We start from the raw sequence: 19,224 nt of genomic DNA on the forward strand, positions 1-19,224 counted from the left end.
AATATTTCAAAATGACCCTTCGATACTTCTCCTGAACTATATAAATCAACTTTTTTTTCAATTTGTATTTTTTATTATCTACAAATCATGTGAATAGACTAAAACCAACAGAAAGTTGATGCTACTAACAAGTATCTGTGTAGCCAAAGGCTGCTATATCTCAATGCTGTTACTCTGTGCCAAAGAGCTCCATTGCTGTCCAAACATATTAAAAACATGTGTGACATGCCCTTTCAAAAGTCTCCAACAACTGTAAGATTTACTCCAGTTTAAATGTTTCATAAAAATGCCAGAGCCCGGGTGTTTCAGGCAATAACTGAGCCCTTTAGAAGAAATGAAATGTGTGACCTGTTTTAAAGATGTATGTCTTCAGTGAATGGCTTTTAGCTGAGAGCCACAGACAGGGAGGGAGAGTGGGACTGACTGACATTGTTGGTTGTAGTCTCTCAGAAAAATATGGTATCACCAGAATAACCAAAATATGTTTTAAAGTATTTCTCAAGAACATTAAATATTCATGACTTAACGACCAAAATAAAAGTGAATCTTTGTGAAGAAAAACACCCTTGGGTATCATCTATTTAAGAGTCTAACACTCAAGAACTCACCTGTACTGGAACTCTTCTAACTTTTGCCAAAAATGGTGTGGTAGTACGAAGCTAATTAAGAACATTTCAGGGCCTTTAAGAAAGTCAGTCAAGTAACCCCTGATTCTAATTAGAAAAACAAAAGTTGGACAAAGTTTTTTTTATAGAGAATCAATTAAAAAAAGAGGACATTTGAGGTAGTAGATTTCGAAAGAAATAGGAAACGTATTTAAGAAAAGGGAACATTTAAGAGAGCAAAATTGAAGATGGTGTTAGAGACGTCATTGATAAACACACATTTCTGCTGATCTTACGCTTTACAGGCTCTGGCTAAGACCCAAAGCAGGGGGTCCTGAGGCATCTTAATCCAGGCCTAGATGTACTGTAAGTGAGTGTTGGCAGGTGCATCTGAAGACTTTTTGGCATAGCTGCAGTAATGGATATGAGGTGTATACCTGCTGTGCATGCTATCAGTCTCTGCACTGAGAGGATATCTGTTTGTATCAATGCAGATGAAGAAAGAATTTGAGTGGTTTACCCATTCTGCTTTCTCATTGTAACGGCCTACAACACTTGCAGTCTGTAAATCATAATGCATGTGTGTGTGTGCTGCTTAAATCAAAAGGAAAGCAGAATTTAAACATATGCAGTCAAAGTTTCCAAGACGGGATAATCTCTGGAAAGAGCAGTGAAACCCTGCACACCGGAGGCAGTCATCTACTCTGACCCAATTACTCTACTGATATTATGCATCCGTCGTCTACTGCCACGCCGCTATGGTGAACACCACGGGCTGTTTGCCCTACTGTCGCAGCTCTTGTAAACAAACAAATTGAATTCATGTAACCTTGCTGACGGGAAGGAACTGCGGAGTCCAGGGCGGCTGGCGAGCCTGGTGAGCGTGGCGTTCCCAATGTCTGGAGCCCGGTGGAAACACAGTTATTACGGCCAGAAAGAGTGAACTCATCGCCTACAGTGGCAGCCAGCTTGTTTTGTTATATGGATGATGAAGTTGATGTATGGGCCCCTTCCATGCGCAGAACAGCCACAGTCTTTCTGCCAAGTGATGAATAGCATCAATACTGTGGACTATTGGAAAAGACCGAGGCACACAAGATCTCATCTCGAACTCCTCTTTTCCATTTTCTCCCTTTTCCATTTTTGGCACATCTCAAATAAATGGTATTGTTTTTGCTTTATATTTTGCCCATCCTTCCTTCCTTACTTCTTTGTCCATCTATCTATAGACCCCACTCCTTTTGTGCAACTTTTAATGAGCGAAAAGGTATGCAAGGGTGCACAGGAACACCTTGACAAAGCACTTTTGAAAGATTAAGGCTGACTAACGGCGCAGTGGTGTCTAGTTGGCTTTGTCTCTACCCTTTTCTTTCCCCCGCATCTGTCCACCCGAGCAAGAGGCTGCGGGAATGAGCATTTGCAATAGAGGCGAGATTAGAATCGGATGTGAATTGGGCTGCAGATTGGTTTGTAGGCAGAAAATGCCTGAAAGTGGAAGATGGGGTGGAAGCAGAGGGAAGACCGGGGGACAGATGAACAATGAGAGAGAAGGTCACAGTTAAGAAGCCAGTGTGAGAGGAAAATGCTGCTGGTGTGGTGGGAGATAAGAATGATTGAGTAGCAGAATTTGCATGGAAAATAACTTTTTAATGGCTCTAAATTTTCTCCTTACCACATCACGCTTTAGTCATGTAATTTTAAGTAATTGCACTTTGGCTGCTTTGAAAGCCACCAGCTGGTCTGCGTTTTAGGCCGGCCATTAAAGCACTCTGGGTGTCGCGTGGCTTTTGTTCGTCATTTCACATCATTAGTCACCTCTAAGTGAATTTAATGAGAAATGACCTGTTACAGGAGCCGAAACAGTTTTGTTGCCACTGAAGGAAGGAGCACACTAATCCCTCCTCATGACGTATGGTAATCATCTGAGCTTAGAACCTGTGGCCCACTCATGGGTGTCTAAGGCGGCTTATCCATACAGCTCATATTGATGGATGACGATCTGATGTCTCAGGTTTTGTTTTTCAAACTTATTTCACGCATCTCCACATACTCGGGGATGCAGCAACCAAAAATCTTAAACTGTTTTACAGTACTCCATTTTCCAGTGTTTGGTATCAAATTATTTCCTTGCAGAGGGCTCTATCGATTGTTTGTTGCACGAGGTGTCAGAGACACAGTTTCCATAAAAGTTTCATGCAGCCTGCTTTCCTCTTTGCCTCAATAGGAGTTAGTATTTGGGTGTTAGCGCTCACAAAGGTCTCCCATTGATTCTTGCATTGATTTTTAACCGCACTTTCCTCTTTTTTTTTTCCCCTCACAGTGGCAAACATTTTGTGGCGGGAAGAAGGTATGTCTAGACTGCTTCTGATTCACTATAGCGTTCATTAAACTGAGTTAATTGAATTTTTGTAATAGGGTTACTGAACTGTGATGAGAAGGATTAAATGATTTGATGCTTTGAAAGTAGATAACAATGTTGTAGGCCAATTTCCGTTGCAAATGTTCACACCGTGCAGTCTCATAATCTATTTTATTTATATATGCACTTTGTGTTAACGGGGCTGTTTGTGCTTTCTTTCCAGGTCTCGGCATTGGCAACATGTTCTACGTGTTTTATGAAGACGGTATTAAAGTCATTCAGCCTGTGGCATGTGAGATACAGAGACACATTAAGCCCAGCGAGAAGCTGCTGGCTCTGCAGGTGAGTAGTCACGCAAAAGACGCAATCAGCTTGTGACTCACGTTATATGATTCATTCCTAGTCATGTACATGAAGTCATGTACTAGTCAGTCAGTGTGTTTTGGTTTGGTAAAATCCTACATTCTTCAAATGAATGCTAATGTTGCTCCGTGTCTGCTGGATTTGTTACTAAGCAACTGTTTGCCAACAGGTATGAGGTGATAATATGTCAATTCTGTATTCAGAGATTGTAATAATGAAAAGTTGAATGCCTATTCAAGTCTCAGAACTTGAAACTATCTAGGTTGGAAACAAACATTATTTTTACTTTCCTGAATGCCTGAAAGGATTCCTTAAGACTTTGACCCTCTGGTTATCTCTGCAAATTCCTTCTTACCTTCTCTAAAGAATCTGTGCGCGAACACGGACGCATCTTTCTCGTCCAGGTCAGTCCAGAAAACGTTTATGATTTGTGCCTGCCAAGGACTTGAGACTTGAGTTGAATTGTCGCTTTAAAATCTCTATTTTATTACATTAGAAAACATTTTAAAGGAACCAGACAATGCAGTGTAAACGGGAACAGGCATAAATCAAAAACTCCACCAAGAAGCAATAACAAACTAAAACATTTATGATGTAAATGTTTTTAAAGTGAACTGGTGTGAGGAAACAGCTAAGTGTTGGTGGGATAATGTGTCACTCATGTGATTTATTATTCGCTGGCCTTGACAAGCGTCCTGTTGCCTGACCTGCTAGTAATAGCTACTGAAATCAATCACAAGCAGTCAATAGGTTCTACAGGGATTTAACTTGGGTTCGGTGTGATGTTGCACTTGTGAATTTAGAGGACACAGCCTCCAACCACCGTGCCACCGCCTTAGATAAGAATGCACACACAGATATGTGCTTGTTTATCTACTGTAGAGCACCTGCCTGATCTCTGTTTCTTGTCAAATAAACAGACAAAGAATTGTACATTTTTAGCAATGCAGAGAAGTTGGAATGATTTTGATAAGAATAGCTCATTAGGGTGAGTAAGACATTATATAGGCACCATTTAACACATAGAATAGCAAATAATGTTCACTTTTGAATGAAACGAATGTTTGTTGATATTTTCAGATTTTTAAGTTAAATTCCTTTGTGGATTGGAAAAAATGCTATTTTTCTTGTTTGGTGACAATTGGAGATACTTGATTATTATTGAACAGTGACGAAGAATATGTAGAACATAGAGAAAAATATATTTTAGTAACGAGCCATTATCAAATGCAGGGCTGTATGCAATTGTAAAAAAATAAAATTTAAATTTAAAAACATTATGAAAAGTTGTGTTTTAGCTTTAAGTGAGGTGCAGCCCTCCCTCACAGCAAAAAGCCATAATATTATGCACAATATTGACGCATCACGCTGTGAGGTTGTTATTGTGTGATCAAGCAGTTACCTATTTCCACATCCAGAAGACACAGGGCAACAATAGCATTCATTTTGAGTCTTGTTTATGTTCGCTTTATGATTCAGTCTCCTTTCAACACTTTTAGTTTTGTAGTCCTCACTTACTCCTGAGGGAGGTGTCTGGCTGTACAGTGGGTTTAGCGGATCATTTTTTTGCTGAAAACAGCTGCCTGCTGCTGCTGATCAGCTGTCAGATTGAACCAAAACTTTAAAGTTGTGGAACCAAAGATTATGACCTGAAAGAAGCTAAAATGCTCTGCGGATTGGACGTAGTAAATGCTTCTGCTGTTATTCTAAAACTATTGATTAGTCCAGCTCTAAAGTGGTTACTGATAGTCAAACATTTTCTTCAGGCTATTACTGCTACTGCTACAGAAAATGATGCCCAGTGGACACGGGGGCCACCTTTACGGTGGTGCACCTGTTAATTTACAGTCCACAAGCAGCCACAGGCAGACGGTTTCACCTCCCGGAGGGCTCTTTACACTCAGACCCGCCCCTCCTGAAACACCGTTTATCACTGAAACCTTCAAGCATCAAAATATTCAAAGCGTGCTGCTGACAGAAACCTGTTCGATTTACATGTGTTCTCAACTGGATGCTTTCCTCTGAGCTGCTTTTCATTCAGGAGCCCCCATGCTTATTGGATGGCTGTTATACATAAAGTGGTGCCATGAATGAGCAACAATCAGCCAAGCGTTCCTCTGAGAGGTGTGTGTGTATTAGGATATCCATCACTGTGAGTGCTGCAATGCCAGTTCCAGTGCTGTCGTGGGGGATTGCTGTGTGAACACATGAGGCCGCTTCCAGCATTGGAACTCACTTTTCTCCATCGCATAGGTGCATTGATTGATTTGTTTATGGTAATCTTGCAGCGAAGTCATTATCCTTAACTACCGTATAGTGTTTTACTGTGATACACACAGTCGTGGGAAAACACTGTGATGTCCAATTGTACTGAAGTCAGTCCTCGAAGTATCTTTGTTTTCCTTCCCTCTGCAGTCGGGAAGAAGCTGAGAGGGAGCATCCATGTTTATTCTCGCTGCCAAAGCATTGTGTCGAGTCCCGTTGTGTTGTTAAATGGTTCTTTCACAATGGGAAGGATTTGGCGGTTACATTTTTGTAAACACAACATTCAAAGTTGGTCCCTCCTTCCCAGTTTAACAAGGGTTCTCGCCATTAGGTGAAAGCCAATGCCAGATTCCGTCTAGTTTTGGAACGAGCTTTGTGCACTTGGCGTTTCTCTTCACTATATTTATGTTCCTTTTCAGCTCGGTGGCCGCCGTTTTTGTAGGTTCCTCTTGGATGCGTGCTTAAGACCTGGCACCTGGTCGTTTTATTGGGGTCGACGCCCAGAAACGTCGCAGACACAGCAAAATATGAAAATACTGGCATAGTGCAGGGTCTATGCAGATACAGACACCGCCACACACTGGTAGTGGGTCATAAGTCATTATTGGAAAATCCTCATTGTGCCTTCAAACATAGGGAGTGGGTATGTTTAGGTACCATATATTTACTCAAAAAGAGTCTCTCCTTTCTTCACTTCACTCTGACCAGAAGCACATCCTGAGCTCCTAAGTGTTCCCTGTGCTCCCCTGTAAACAGAAGGGGAAACTATTCTGGTGGAAAATCTGTTAAAACTAATCTGCACCTTTTTGGGGGAAAAAAACAAAAACAGTGTGTTGAATTGAGTTATCTACCATTTAAAAGAATTCTAAAATCAACATCCCATCATACTTTTAGTTCATAGCAGTTTGGATTGAGACCTTAGAGAACCACCTTAAAAGTATAAAAATGAGTTGCTCCTCTGAAGTTCCTCTTTTTGACACTTCGGATGATGCCGTTTCACTGTTTTCCTCCCCACCGATGATGTTGCTGATGTTGTGTCGCAAATATATTAGCACTACAAATCATCCAGTGGCTTAACTGGGGAATATCATAACCATCATTGTTTTAAGCATGGCTCTTTAGATGTCATCACCCATTCGCAAGTGAAAAGAGTGGATGTCCTTTGAAGACATATTTAGCAGTAGTAGGATTTACAGCTTTTGTTCAAATGATACAGTACAGTATGGTATTTTATTGTTCCTGGTGTGGTTCCAGTATAATGTCCTAAATGCAGTAAGGATTTGAGTGAATATATGCAACATATACACTGTGGTGTATGTGTAGTGAAAGCATTTCCATAATGATGGGGAAAAAACATATCTGCAGTCTTTAGAAGCTGTCAGTTTCTACATAAATCACATACATGCTATGCACCCACACACATACAGACATATGCAATACACATACACATTGAGGATTACAGCCGCCTCCGTTCACACCCTCAGCTGTGCATCAGATGTTCGATTTCTCACCTCTTCAAGGTGCAATAAGTAAGATATTTACAGCCAAGTGGCACAAAGTGACCGCAGTGTGGGACTGCAGGGGTTACACAGAGTTCAATACCAATGACTCAGCCATTGCTTCACCAAGTGCAGGGTTCTCTGGCTTTTAAAAACTGCATTTCCCAACCTGTTTTAGTTCAAAAACACTGACAGATGGTGCTACAACTGGACACTGAAAGACGTTACAGCTACAAAGAATTGGAAACCTTGTTGTGAAGCCAAAAACGCCAAAGCGCTGTCATTGTTTTAGCATTCTGCATCAAACAACCTCTCTGCTATGTGATTGTTTTATGTCTTCCCAAATTAACCTGCTTATCTACAGATGAAATACAGAGGACGGGATGAGTTTGGGGCTGAAATAGAGATGAGTTAAATTCTCTCAGTGATGCTGCTGCTCTCCCTTATCCCTGAATGAGTTCAATGAAGTTCATGCATTACCTAATGTCCTTCTAACTGAGAGAAGTTGGCCTGTGGGACGGCACCTGTCACGGATTGACTCTGCAGTTGTAAATATGGGAGAAAGAGTTCATCCCTCCATGCCGGAGACCTTCATTCATCCTCGCTGGCCAACGGCTCTCTAAATTGTCCCGCAGAGTCTGGAACAGACGACTGGGCAGAGCCTGGAGGCTTTGAGGGCCTGGGTGGGGGGGGGGCAAGCTCCAGAGACAGAAGGCCGGTTAAAGTTCCCGTTGGCCAGGAAGGCGAGAGCTGCCAGGACGGAAAGCTGAACAGCCGCAGATCGTCTGCAGGCTTTGTGCTGTGGATTATGTATGGACAAATGGGAGCGATTACAGAGATTTTTCAGGACCTTGCAAAGCTTATTTATCTAAGTTGCCAAGATAATACAACTCACATCAGCACAGGAGATAAGACCGCAAGTAGTAAACAACACAGAATAACGACTGAATGGAGATACTTGTTTTTTAATGAGGCCTAGTTCCCTGTGATATGAAAAACCATTAGTTGACCGGCAATGTGTGTGTGTGTGTGCTTTTGTTTCCTTCCAGGAGGAGGTGTGCCCCACCTCACCAGGAGAAGAGGTTCAGAGGTGTGTGTGGTCATCAGCGGTCAACATCAAGGACAAGTTTATTTATGTGACACAGCCAACCTTGGATCGAGTGCTCATAGTTGACATCCAGTCTCAGAAGGCTGTCCAGGTAGTTTTCAGGATAAATTGGAAAACCAGGTTCATGTCAATTTTGTCAACAACATTACAACAATGTGTGGTGTGGGAGGAGTTGAGGATTTTACACAGAAAAGGGGAACAAATGAAAAGAATCTTTCCTGTTTTGTAAAATTGTAATCTGTGCCAAGAAACCTCAAGGTTGCAGGAGGCGAGTGTATTTTTCTCTTTTTCTTTCTCCAAATGAACCCACGATAAATCGTTACTGTAAGTATTTTCTGTGATTGATTTTGTCGAATGAAGGACACGTTTTTTTCATTAAATCGTCCCCTTCGACTTGGGATTCAGTTTGATACAATACATCATCCCTCATCCAAAAACTAAATCATTATAAGAGCGTTGGACGACATCCTCCAACTTTCACCCAAAGTGCGTGTGGAACTTTATCCTTTTTGGGAACAGCTTGAGCATTAGATATGCATGCACTTAAAATATTCTACTTGAGTAATAATTTAGTAGGATACTAATACACAAGAGTGATTGCTGTGGTGTGCTGATATTGGCCCTGGTGAGCTTCATACATTCTGCAGGGGGCTGAATGCAAGACAAGAAAGGTGCTTGATTCCATAAGACACTTCATTATATTAGTACATATAATTGTGTATGCACACAAGGATGTAAACTTACATTTTCTTATAGCTGACCAGAGGCTCATTCAGCTACGCACAGCTAATAGATTTCACAGTGTTGTTAAACCCACTGCCTCTCTGCTCTAATACTTCTCCTTGTGCTTACATTTTATATATACTCTATATACTGCCTCTAAGGAGGGGGTGCCTCGAAAAGATCACTTCTTTGTAAAATAAGTACTTTACTTGTACTTCATAGCATGTCTGTCAGCCAATCAAGGATTAAAGAATGATTTATTGTCAATATGCAACACAGCATTGCATGACAAAATTGAGTTTTAGATCATTTGCAACGCTAGAAAAACAACACAAAAACAGTAGTGCATCCCAGTAGGTTTTTATTTGTATTCATTTGAACCAGGAGGAATGTAAACTGCAGCAACAAAAACGACAGCAAAATGATGTGGGCAGATAACATGGTCAGCATCTTAACATTAGACATTTGACATCAGGGAAACACTGCCTATCAAATGTGACTATGTTTAAGCACCAAGCATTAGTAATGTAAACACACAGTCTGCCTCCTCTGAGTCCTGTTCTCTGCGCGTCAAATGCATATTGATCCTGGATTTTCACACTGGAGCCAGGTCTCTCTAAAGATGTGGGCACAACAGTCACCGACCTCCCGTTGCTCGGTTAGCCTGGAGTCTTATTTTATCCATGGGATCCGATAGCCGGTTCAATTTTAGATCTGGTTCTTGGTTGTCAAAATTCTAGTAATCTTAGCAAAGGGCAATGTCGGAAAGATTCAGCACAATTCTGTTTTTTATCCTGCTAGTTCTAAATCAGGGCCTCCAGTATTTTTGATCAAGTGTGATAAATAAGGTGTCACAGTGAGCAGGCTTACACCTGTTATTCCACTGTGTCAGGTACATTAAATTAACATTTCATATCTTCCGCTGCTCATCTCAGTTTTTCAGGTTGCAACTATAGGTTGTGAATGTTGAACAGGCTGCTACTCCTTCTCAGCCAACAACAGCTGCTCTGTTCTTCTTGCACTGACGGACTGAAACGCTGCTTTTCCAGCTTTAAGATCCTTTTCTTCACCTTTAGTTCCCCTGCTAACCCCTGGCCCGAACCTTTTCATACCTGCTGCTACAGTCGAGACCTACACTTAACTGCCACAATGACGCGGGGACCAAGTAGCCTCGAGACCCACCTCTTCACGGAAACTGTAACCTGGCAACCCCCTCATAGATATTGTAACATGGCAACTGCAGGTTTCCTCATTGATGGTATAAGATACAATCCCCCAAACACTCTGCAGTGCACTCTTGCAGCTCTGTTTATTTTCCTGAGGGAATTATATTTTTCCCGAGGCAAACCCAGGAAGTAGCACATCTCCTACATGACATCATTCAGCACATTTCTTGTGAGCAGCGTTGAGTTAAATCATCAGTGTCGGTGGGTTTCTGGGTGTGCCCGGCTAATCCAGGGTTGCTCCGATCCCTGCAGATGTTTGTGTAACCGTGATGGCTGTTTACAGCTTGCATGCCTCTCGGGGACCTGCCAGTAAGCAGTCTGCTTTCCCAGAGACTGTCACAAGCTCATTATTCAGTCGCTGGGAGGTTTAGATTCATTGTATTATATTAGCAGTTGTTAATTAAGCACCTGAACCCACATCTCGTCTCGAACAGTAGGAGGGACGCAAATTCTAGTTTTCCGGTTACAGGTCTCGCTGTTATTGAGTTATTAATAGGATTGACGTACGCAAAGTTATAATAACGAGCAAATTGCATTTTGAAATTTGTAACCAATTAAATGCTCGGTGAAGACTTTTTAATGAGCAGATTGTATTTTGCGTTTTATGACCAAATTAATTACAACATGCACACGGGTAAATGTTTAAAGGAGCTGCGATGTTTCCCGCTCTTCATCTCCGACAGATCCGCTCTTGGCGCTAAAGTTGCACGAACATATTGGCTGAGGATTCTTGATAATCTTCCTCAGTCAGAGAGAAGTTGTTAGTCGAGAGAAAAAGAACAACACGAACACCTGTCACCTGACTACACGCTCAGAGATAAGTTAAGATTCAACAGATATTCTCAGTTTATGTGCTATATAACCCCTCTCTGGAGCTGTTTGCTCTCTCAGTGATACAATATATATTTTGCCTAGGTAAACAATACTATTAGAGCTGCATAGCAGAACAAATAATATAGCTGCAGTCAAAGGGGATTGTGGGAATATGATTGCTTTTTCTTGCTGTTGTTCAGGCTGTTGCTTTTGCGCTCTTCTCCCCTGTGCTTTCCCTATTCCCTTTGAGCTGGCTGTCTATCCTCACTCAGGTGGACATAATGCATGAGGAGCACTTTTCTGTCACATGTGACTCATCTATTGTTCTGACTTGGAATATCGCCGCTGTGTGTCAAGGAAACGGATAAAGACTGAAAGCAATTACTCCAGTGTGGTAAAGCAATTGTGTCTGTCACCACTTGATTTGAAATGCAGCTCAACACCAAAAACATCTTCTACCTAAAAAGCACACCTCCACTCTCTGCCTTGTTAAAAGAAGACTTGCTCCTGTCAGCCCCTGATGCATTAGTCTGCAGGAGAACTTTTCAGAAGCATTACCGCAGCACATCAAAGAAGGATCTCTTCAAAAGCAAAGTCTAGATTGCCTTGAATTGTTATTCTGTGGCCCTGCTATCTTTAAAGACTCCGTTTGGTTTGATTTTGATGTGTCGCCCCCTTCCAGACTGTCAGCACCGACCCTTATCCTGTGAAGCTTCACTATGACAAATCTCACGACCAGGTGTGGCTGCTCAGCTGGGGAGACATGGAGAAGAACCTCCCTACGCTCCAGGTGAGTCCACAAAGTTGTTTGTAACACTCAAAATGTTATTCATTCCTTTGCAGAGTTTTTCCTTGTGAAGTGGTTATGAGACATTTATCATCGTCAGGATTCAATCTAAGTTCAGGAAAAGGGCCAGTATCTGCGTTTGTGTCTTCTTAAAGTCTTGTCAAATTATTGATTATTTTGCGCTATATGCTTCTTGATTGATAGAATGCCTGTCACAACCTCACTGAGACCAAAGTGATGTCTTCAAATTGCTCATTTTGTCCAACCAACAGTAGAAAAGCAGACTATAGTCACATTTAAGAAGCTTGCACCAGCAAATGTTTGACATGTTTACTTGTAAAGTTGTCATTGAGTAATTGTTTCAATTTTGGATTAGATTACTGTAAACATCTAAACATTCCACATTAGGTCCTAGTGCTGATTACAATAAATACCATGTGTGAATAGTTTTCATTTAGGCTTTAATATCGACCTTAGCGCATCAGATACTGCATAGGTTTGTCAACAAAGTTAATATTTAATATATTGTAAACAACCTTATAATCACCATCTTGGCGAGGCATTGCAGTTAATGAAATGTCCTGCTGTTCCGTGTTTTTCCAATATGACATGAATGTGGCATTAATCACTGTTGCCTCTCTGGGATATTCAACTGTTGATTTGTTTGTGTTGCTTGATGAGGGGTAATTAATAGTCACAGTGCAGTGTGTCAGTATGTGGACATTGACATATTTTCAATTGTTTTGGCTCAGAACTCCAGCAGATTGGAAAACAAAACAAAGACTCTGAGGATAAAATGCTGATTTGTCATGTCCATTGTCTGATTGTTATATCTTTTAAAAAGTGTTAACAAAAATTACTTAATTATTTTATATTTACTCTGAATTATCACAAATACATTTGGGTTTTTGTGGCCGTCAATTTCATGTTGACATGTACTCTAACATGGATATGATATAAATTCTCATTAAAGAGCCAAAATTACAATAATCGTGATACCTGGAGCCGACTACATGGCAAACGTAGTATCTTGTACTTTTCCATCAGTACAAATGAATCATATTATAGTCACCACTCTGCTGCTCTGAGTGGCTCTTTGCTAAGAAGAGTCGTTTCTTTTTAGTGAAAGTTGTGGAGGAAGTGTCAAGTTTCATTCATTGTATATTCCGGGGGGAAAGGCAAAGTGCACGACATGACTCTTGCTTTACTGAGGTGAATTTGTGCTGTGGAAATGGACATTCTACCGAATTAAGAAGACATCAAATCAACATGGAGGAAGTTTTGAGTTTGCATTAACTTGGAATCAGGGAAAATTAGCAATGAAGGCCTCATTCTGTTTGTCACTGAGGTAAATAAAGGAAATTTACGGAATATCTGCAATAAACTAATATCAACATGACTCATCTATTGGTGTGGCTCTAGTCACATCCATGTGACCTGAACAGTGAGGGAATTTCTTTTTTCATTGATTCAATCCTCTCATTTTCACCTGATATGGATGTAAAAACCATCAAATATTTAGTTTTAGTTTGATTTCAGACGCATATTGCTGGAGTACAGAAGAGGAACAAAATGAGTCACTGTCCAAATACTAACACCGTATGTCACCATGACACAGACTTGAAGATCATGCTACAAATACAATCATTGTAATGAAATGGTAATTTATTTTTAAGAGTACTTTTGTCTCGAGTGTTGATTGGTTTTACTTGGAAATCTTGCTCATAATCGCCTGCAACGAAATTCATAATGCGGGGTTTGGTCTCTGGCAATTCGCTTTGTGCATTGTGGCAGAATCAAAGCGAACCCTGCCTACACACAAGCACATGTCTGCCCACTTTCATGCATGCACGAGTATTATTTAGACACCGGTGACAACGGCACACATCACCTCCCACTGGGAAGCTCCAGCAGTAAGAGAAGAGGCTGAAGGCTTATGTTTCAAATCAATGCACCTAAGCATAGATAAACATGATGGCAACATGTCGAGTGATTTATTTGAGTTTATTTCACGGTTGTTATGGATTAAGACTGTTAATTTATATGAAAAATAAAACATAAATTACAAGTACTACCCCCTTTTGGTTGTAAGCTTCAAATACGTATAGATACAGACTTAAAACGAGTAGAAACCAGCAGCACTGAGCTCATGTTTGACACCCAACTCCTTCTTCATTGGTGTTCACCAGGTGATCAATCAGGCCAGTGGACGAATCTCCCACCATACCGTTCACACACAGCCGATCGGAAGACGCTTCGACAGGGTGGACGACTTCTACATTCCCGCCTCCAGCCTCATCATTAACCACATCAGGTGCGTCCAGTATGATCCAAGAACGCTCCTAATGCAAATTGATTCGCAAATTACAGTCGCCCCATCGGCATTTCATTCACTTTTTCTCCTGAGGCTCAATACTGCAATAATGATTTGGATGTGTGTGAAAGAGAGTGTGTGCTTGTGTGTTAGTGTGATAATGGAGCCTTTTTGGAGAAAGGCCCAGTGGTCATCGGCGCTGCAGAGGAGACAGTGGCTGATCACCTGAAGTTCTAAAAATAAACCATCGTCAAGTCAGCTGTGTAATTAACTTTTTATACCTGAGTCTGTAAACCCAAAAGATACTTAACAATAACTGACAATTTCTTTATGCCAGTAAGGATGGGAAATGCAAATACTGATCACATGGCAGTCTCTAAGGAACGAACAACCTTTTCCCCCAAATAGACGCAGCAGGGTTGGCTGAGTTAACTAAACAAGGTTCAAGGGCGGTCTGGACGATATGGCCACAAATGTTATCACGATATGTTTTTTTTAATAACTATATATTTATGAACAAAGCATTAATTACGGGGGAGACCTTACATGTGACATTATACATTTACATAAATTTACATTCACATAGTGACATGGCATAAAATACAAATACAAATAGTGTGGTATATTTGTGATTATTTGTGGTTGATAATATACAATTATTCATTATCAGAACAGGTGATATGTCCACTATATACCACACTTCTTGTTGGCCATCTCACTGCTGCATGCCACTTTTGAGCATGCACCGCCCGAACCGCCTAACTTGAGGTTAGCCCTATGCTAAGGTTAGCCCTATGCTAACTAGAACAATTATTCAATCTTGCAGCTGAAGCCAACATTTTTGCTATCAGAAGTTAGTGTGATTAGAGAGAGGCATGCTTCTCTCGGAGGAAACTCTAGTATCGGCACGTAGAGGGGCAGTTCAAAAGTCACCTACAGTGTATAGAACTGTTGTGGATAAATGAGGTCATATGTCCGATCTTTTGTCCACAGAGTTAATGAGACAAATTATGTTTTTTCCATTAATTATTTAGTCCAGTAAATGTCAAGTGACACAGCAAAAGCAACAAATCCTCACATTGGACTAGTTAGAACCAGCACCGGCTTAAACAATCGTTACACTCTATATGAGAGCGTCCCAAAAAACGGAAGGCAACTTAAAGCCCAACAAGAAATGTGTTCAGTTTTTGACCACATTGCTTTCACCAGCTACGTTTCTAAAACAAGGGCAGGCAGTGTAATTATATTGCTCAGCACCCAGAATGGTAAGTAAATGCAGCCTTAATGCAGCTGGACCTCATTTAAAATGCTGTGCAGGTTTGCGTGTGCTCTTTCTTTAAATCTATACACACGGCCAAGCTGAACTTTAAGAAAGCTATAATGTTTATAGCTGCTGACATTTTCTCTTCGACAATATCGGAGGCAAATCAGAAAGAAAGCGATTCAATCACCACTCCTGCCTCCTCGCAAGCGCTGCTTTAATTCCAGAGTCTTTGTGGCAAATAGTCAAAGAGGCTGGTTCTTCTCAAATATCAGTAATCATTTAAGCCATTAGCACACCTGGTCTAGGACTGCTTATTTATTATTGTTAATGTGTTTTCAAGATACAATTAGTAATGAGTATTGAGTGCATTGAGGTATGTGTCCAGAGGGGCACAGTTGGCACCACACCTCCTCCCTCACATTTGAGTTAATCATCAACCAATCACAGACATGCTGCTGTGATTTTTCATGAGTCACGAGTGGTCGTCACACTCAGGCTTAACTTGGACAGAGAAAGGCTGGTCCCAAACGCTTGGCTAATGTCATGGAGAGGCCAGGAACAAGCAGGAGGTCTGGAGTATTTCAGGATGTTAACGGCCCCCTGGTGTGGAGGAGTAAGCAGTCCAGTGTGTGTGTGTGTGTGTGTTGTGGGTGGGGTGGTGGGTTTACTGGCACTGCTGTAATTAGATCCACTGAGACTTGCAGAAAAGATTGCAGGAAAGTGTGTTCCCCGTGTTTGAAATTTGCCATCTTTACCAAGTAGTTGCTCATCATTTTTGATGCTCTTCAGAACAAGCTTACTGTATGTAACCTGTTATGAATATTGCTAACGTGGCTAGAATGGGATTGTATCGTTAGGGACGCAACATACGATTTTTATGCCAATTATAACAGATTATTGTGCCAAATATTCTCAATTAATTGTTCAGTCACATTGATTAAAGAACATTTTATCCAATCAAATATTCCATTAAAGCAGTCCTGATCATTTATTTGCATTATTGCCCACAATTGATTAATATAATAACTGATATTACAGGGTTACAAATCAGAGTATACAACATACATAAGTTACGAATAGTTGAGACATTTATGTAGATTTACTTGTAGTTGAGACGCATTGAGACGCAGTTGGCTCTTCAAGTACAGTAGTTTTGTTATGAACTCATAATTCAACCTTGTTAACAGCAGAGTGAAGTAGTCTTCTGTATATCTGTTCGGAGAATATCTCAGTATACAGTTGAAGCACTCAAAGAGCTTGAGATCTATATGTGCATGAATGTTATTTTTTTAATCGGACAGCTGTTTATATTGCAGGAAGGTGTAAATTAACTGCTGCCTTGTGGCTCAGATTTATTTCTTTATCTTGTACACAGACAGCCATTTGTCTGTCGGCTAGAACGCAGCATTGATCAGTCGATTTAGCAACATGAGCAGTGTGCAAACTGCCGACATATGTTCAGCAACTTCCGGGGATTGTTTAATGACTGGGGGATTCCCTCAGCAGCTTCCATAAAGCAAGCAGGAACTTCTGGGGGCTGTCATTCATTAAAACCATCGACCTACAGTCAGGCAGCTCTGCATGTCAGCAAAAAAAGGCTGTTATTTCTTATTTGTACCCACATCTACAGCACCTTGCAGCTCAGGCTGCCCGCACCTATTTTTCGCACAGACTGCCTTTTGGCAAAACAAGCCGAGCGAGATGTTGATTCGATGTTTTTGCGCTGGAGGATGGCTGAACAAGAATTGCTGTGTTATGGATATCTTTTACCGTGCAGCGTTCATTGTTCTCTTCCCTGTACATGAATTTTGCCCTCAGGAGCTTTAACTGAACTGCAGAGCAAAGTGTTGAGACCCAGTCATTTCTTTAACTGCAAATATTGACACGAAGATAAGCGGATAAAATGTGAAGTAGCTTTAGTTAAACATAACCCTGTTGTGCAGAACCAGGGAGAATCTTTAATGCATTAATCATCGGTACAAACGACAAACAGCAGCTGTCAGTTTGGCTGAGAGCAATGTGGGTCTGCCAATAACACAACCCAGCTGTGTTCACATCAGAGCAAGGCCAAACAATGTTTGATTATTAATTCATCATACATGATTTTTTTGTCCTGCTGTTGTAATATTTTCAAAGACAATATTCTTTTAAATGCACCAATGACCTTAAGCTTCCAGGCATGTTTCTGCACAGCCAAAACTACACCTTCTATGCTCGCACTGAACGTTAAACCAAAACCCTGATCGGTTTTCTCCATTGATGGTTCCAATAAATTATTATTACTCTAAGACAACAGAACAGAGAAAGGCAGCAAGGCTTTACGCTATCCATCTTTTGAACCAAAGGCGAGGCGGCAAAAAAGGAAACTGGGAAGATGGCAGGGAGGATGCAGACAACTGTTTTCACAACACAGGTAGCCACAAAATGTGAAATACTACTCCTATAATGTTAAATCAAGTTCACTACAGTTTATAACAGGTATTTTGACTGCAGCCATGTGGGATGTCAGAACACAGAACTACTCAAACTGAAAGAAAATCAACCACAATTTCTGACATGTCAAAAATCCACCAGATTGTCCTGCAGCTATCAAACAACAACCAATCTGGAGCACTTCTAAAAATAATAATTTTAAAAAGTCTGGAACCACCAATCTATGTTGAATATTGGGCTTATTCTGAACAATGTCTGCCTCGCATTACATATATGTTAAAGGTCGTTTAACATTATTTTCTTTAAATTCTCTTCTCCATACAAACAAACAAAAACAAAGCCTCTTTTCCTGGAGCCAGTAGTCCGAACGAATTCTGGATTAATGATTCCCCCACCACAGCAATGATAGTGTCCTCCGTGGCTTTCAAACAGCCATTTTCTGTTCGCAGATACAGGCAGCTTGGTGTTAAAATGGCATGATAGATGATAAATGACGGCAAGATTCAATAGCCTGTCAGCATCGATCAGCTGGTATTCACATTTAATTGAGGCCTGTCAGCTCCTTGCATATTCCCCCTCTACTTGTTCAGCTGTTAAAATGTAATGTTCCATGAACATTCTCTTTGGGTTTTTATAATGAATAGTTTTTTCACTGATCCATGCCCACATCTAAAACTGCTATAATTCTATGAGGGCAAAGTGTAGATGATGCTAGGCTGCCAATATGAAGATTGTCAGGTACTAGAATTTGGCTGTTGAAGTGGTTAAATGCATCTCTCAGCAATAATTTTATTTTTTCTCCTGAACATTTCCTGAACAAAATGATTCCACTCCAACCATTATCATAATTACCCAGTACAAATCAATTTCCATTTCTTATTTCAAGCTGATGCATCTTGATATTTGGATTGTGCTGCTTTACTTTACAATGTTACCACTTGCTGCTTCAGAATTATTGAGCATACAAAAAGAATCACCACACTTTACTGGCACATTCATGACTTAAAATTACAAAAATATAGATTTTCAGACACAAAGCATGATTAAATTGCCTTTTAAAATTAAGATTTCCTGCTGTCTAAATTCGTAAAGAAGGGTGGAGTGTTTGTTATCAACTTGTTTTTTTAAATTGTGGCTGTCAGGTTCAGCCAGCTGTTCTGGTTTACTAACTGTTACTACTCTGAGAGACTACAGCCACTGATCTGCTAACATGCTGATGTTAAACAGGTATAACCATTTTCACCATCTTAATTTAGCATGTTTAGCATGCTAAGTAGCACTGAACAGAATACATCTTAAGCGGATGGGATGGAGGTAGTGCAGGTACTTGGTCATGAACTTAAGTATTGGACAAGTTAAAACTCTGAACTAGAGGTGGTGCTAGATGAGTTAAGGAACCACCAAAGTTACAATCCCATTTCGACATTTCATCAAAAACATGAAACTCACAGGATCACCAGTCATA

General features: G+C 40.7%; 1 protein-coding gene across 1 annotated transcript in view; it reads left to right on the top strand.

The window, feature by feature from the left end:
- fstl5 (follistatin-like 5) overlaps positions 1-19,224 on the top strand; it is a 163,865-nt gene that overhangs the window by 143,602 nt on the left and 1,039 nt on the right. Inside the window, exons 13-17 of the mRNA XM_076103560.1 lie at positions 2,926-2,952; positions 3,188-3,306; positions 8,141-8,290; positions 11,644-11,751; positions 13,938-14,062. Of these exons, the coding sequence (XP_075959675.1) occupies positions 2,926-2,952; positions 3,188-3,306; positions 8,141-8,290; positions 11,644-11,751; positions 13,938-14,062 (529 nt within the window). The remainder of the gene's footprint in view (positions 1-2,925; positions 2,953-3,187; positions 3,307-8,140; positions 8,291-11,643; positions 11,752-13,937; positions 14,063-19,224) is intronic.

The sequence above is a fragment of the Anarhichas minor genome, unplaced genomic scaffold, assembly GCF_050575085.1.
Source record: "Anarhichas minor isolate MPS153535 unplaced genomic scaffold, ASM5057508v1 ptg000028l, whole genome shotgun sequence".
NCBI classification, from domain to species: Eukaryota; Metazoa; Chordata; class Actinopteri; order Perciformes; family Anarhichadidae; genus Anarhichas; species Anarhichas minor.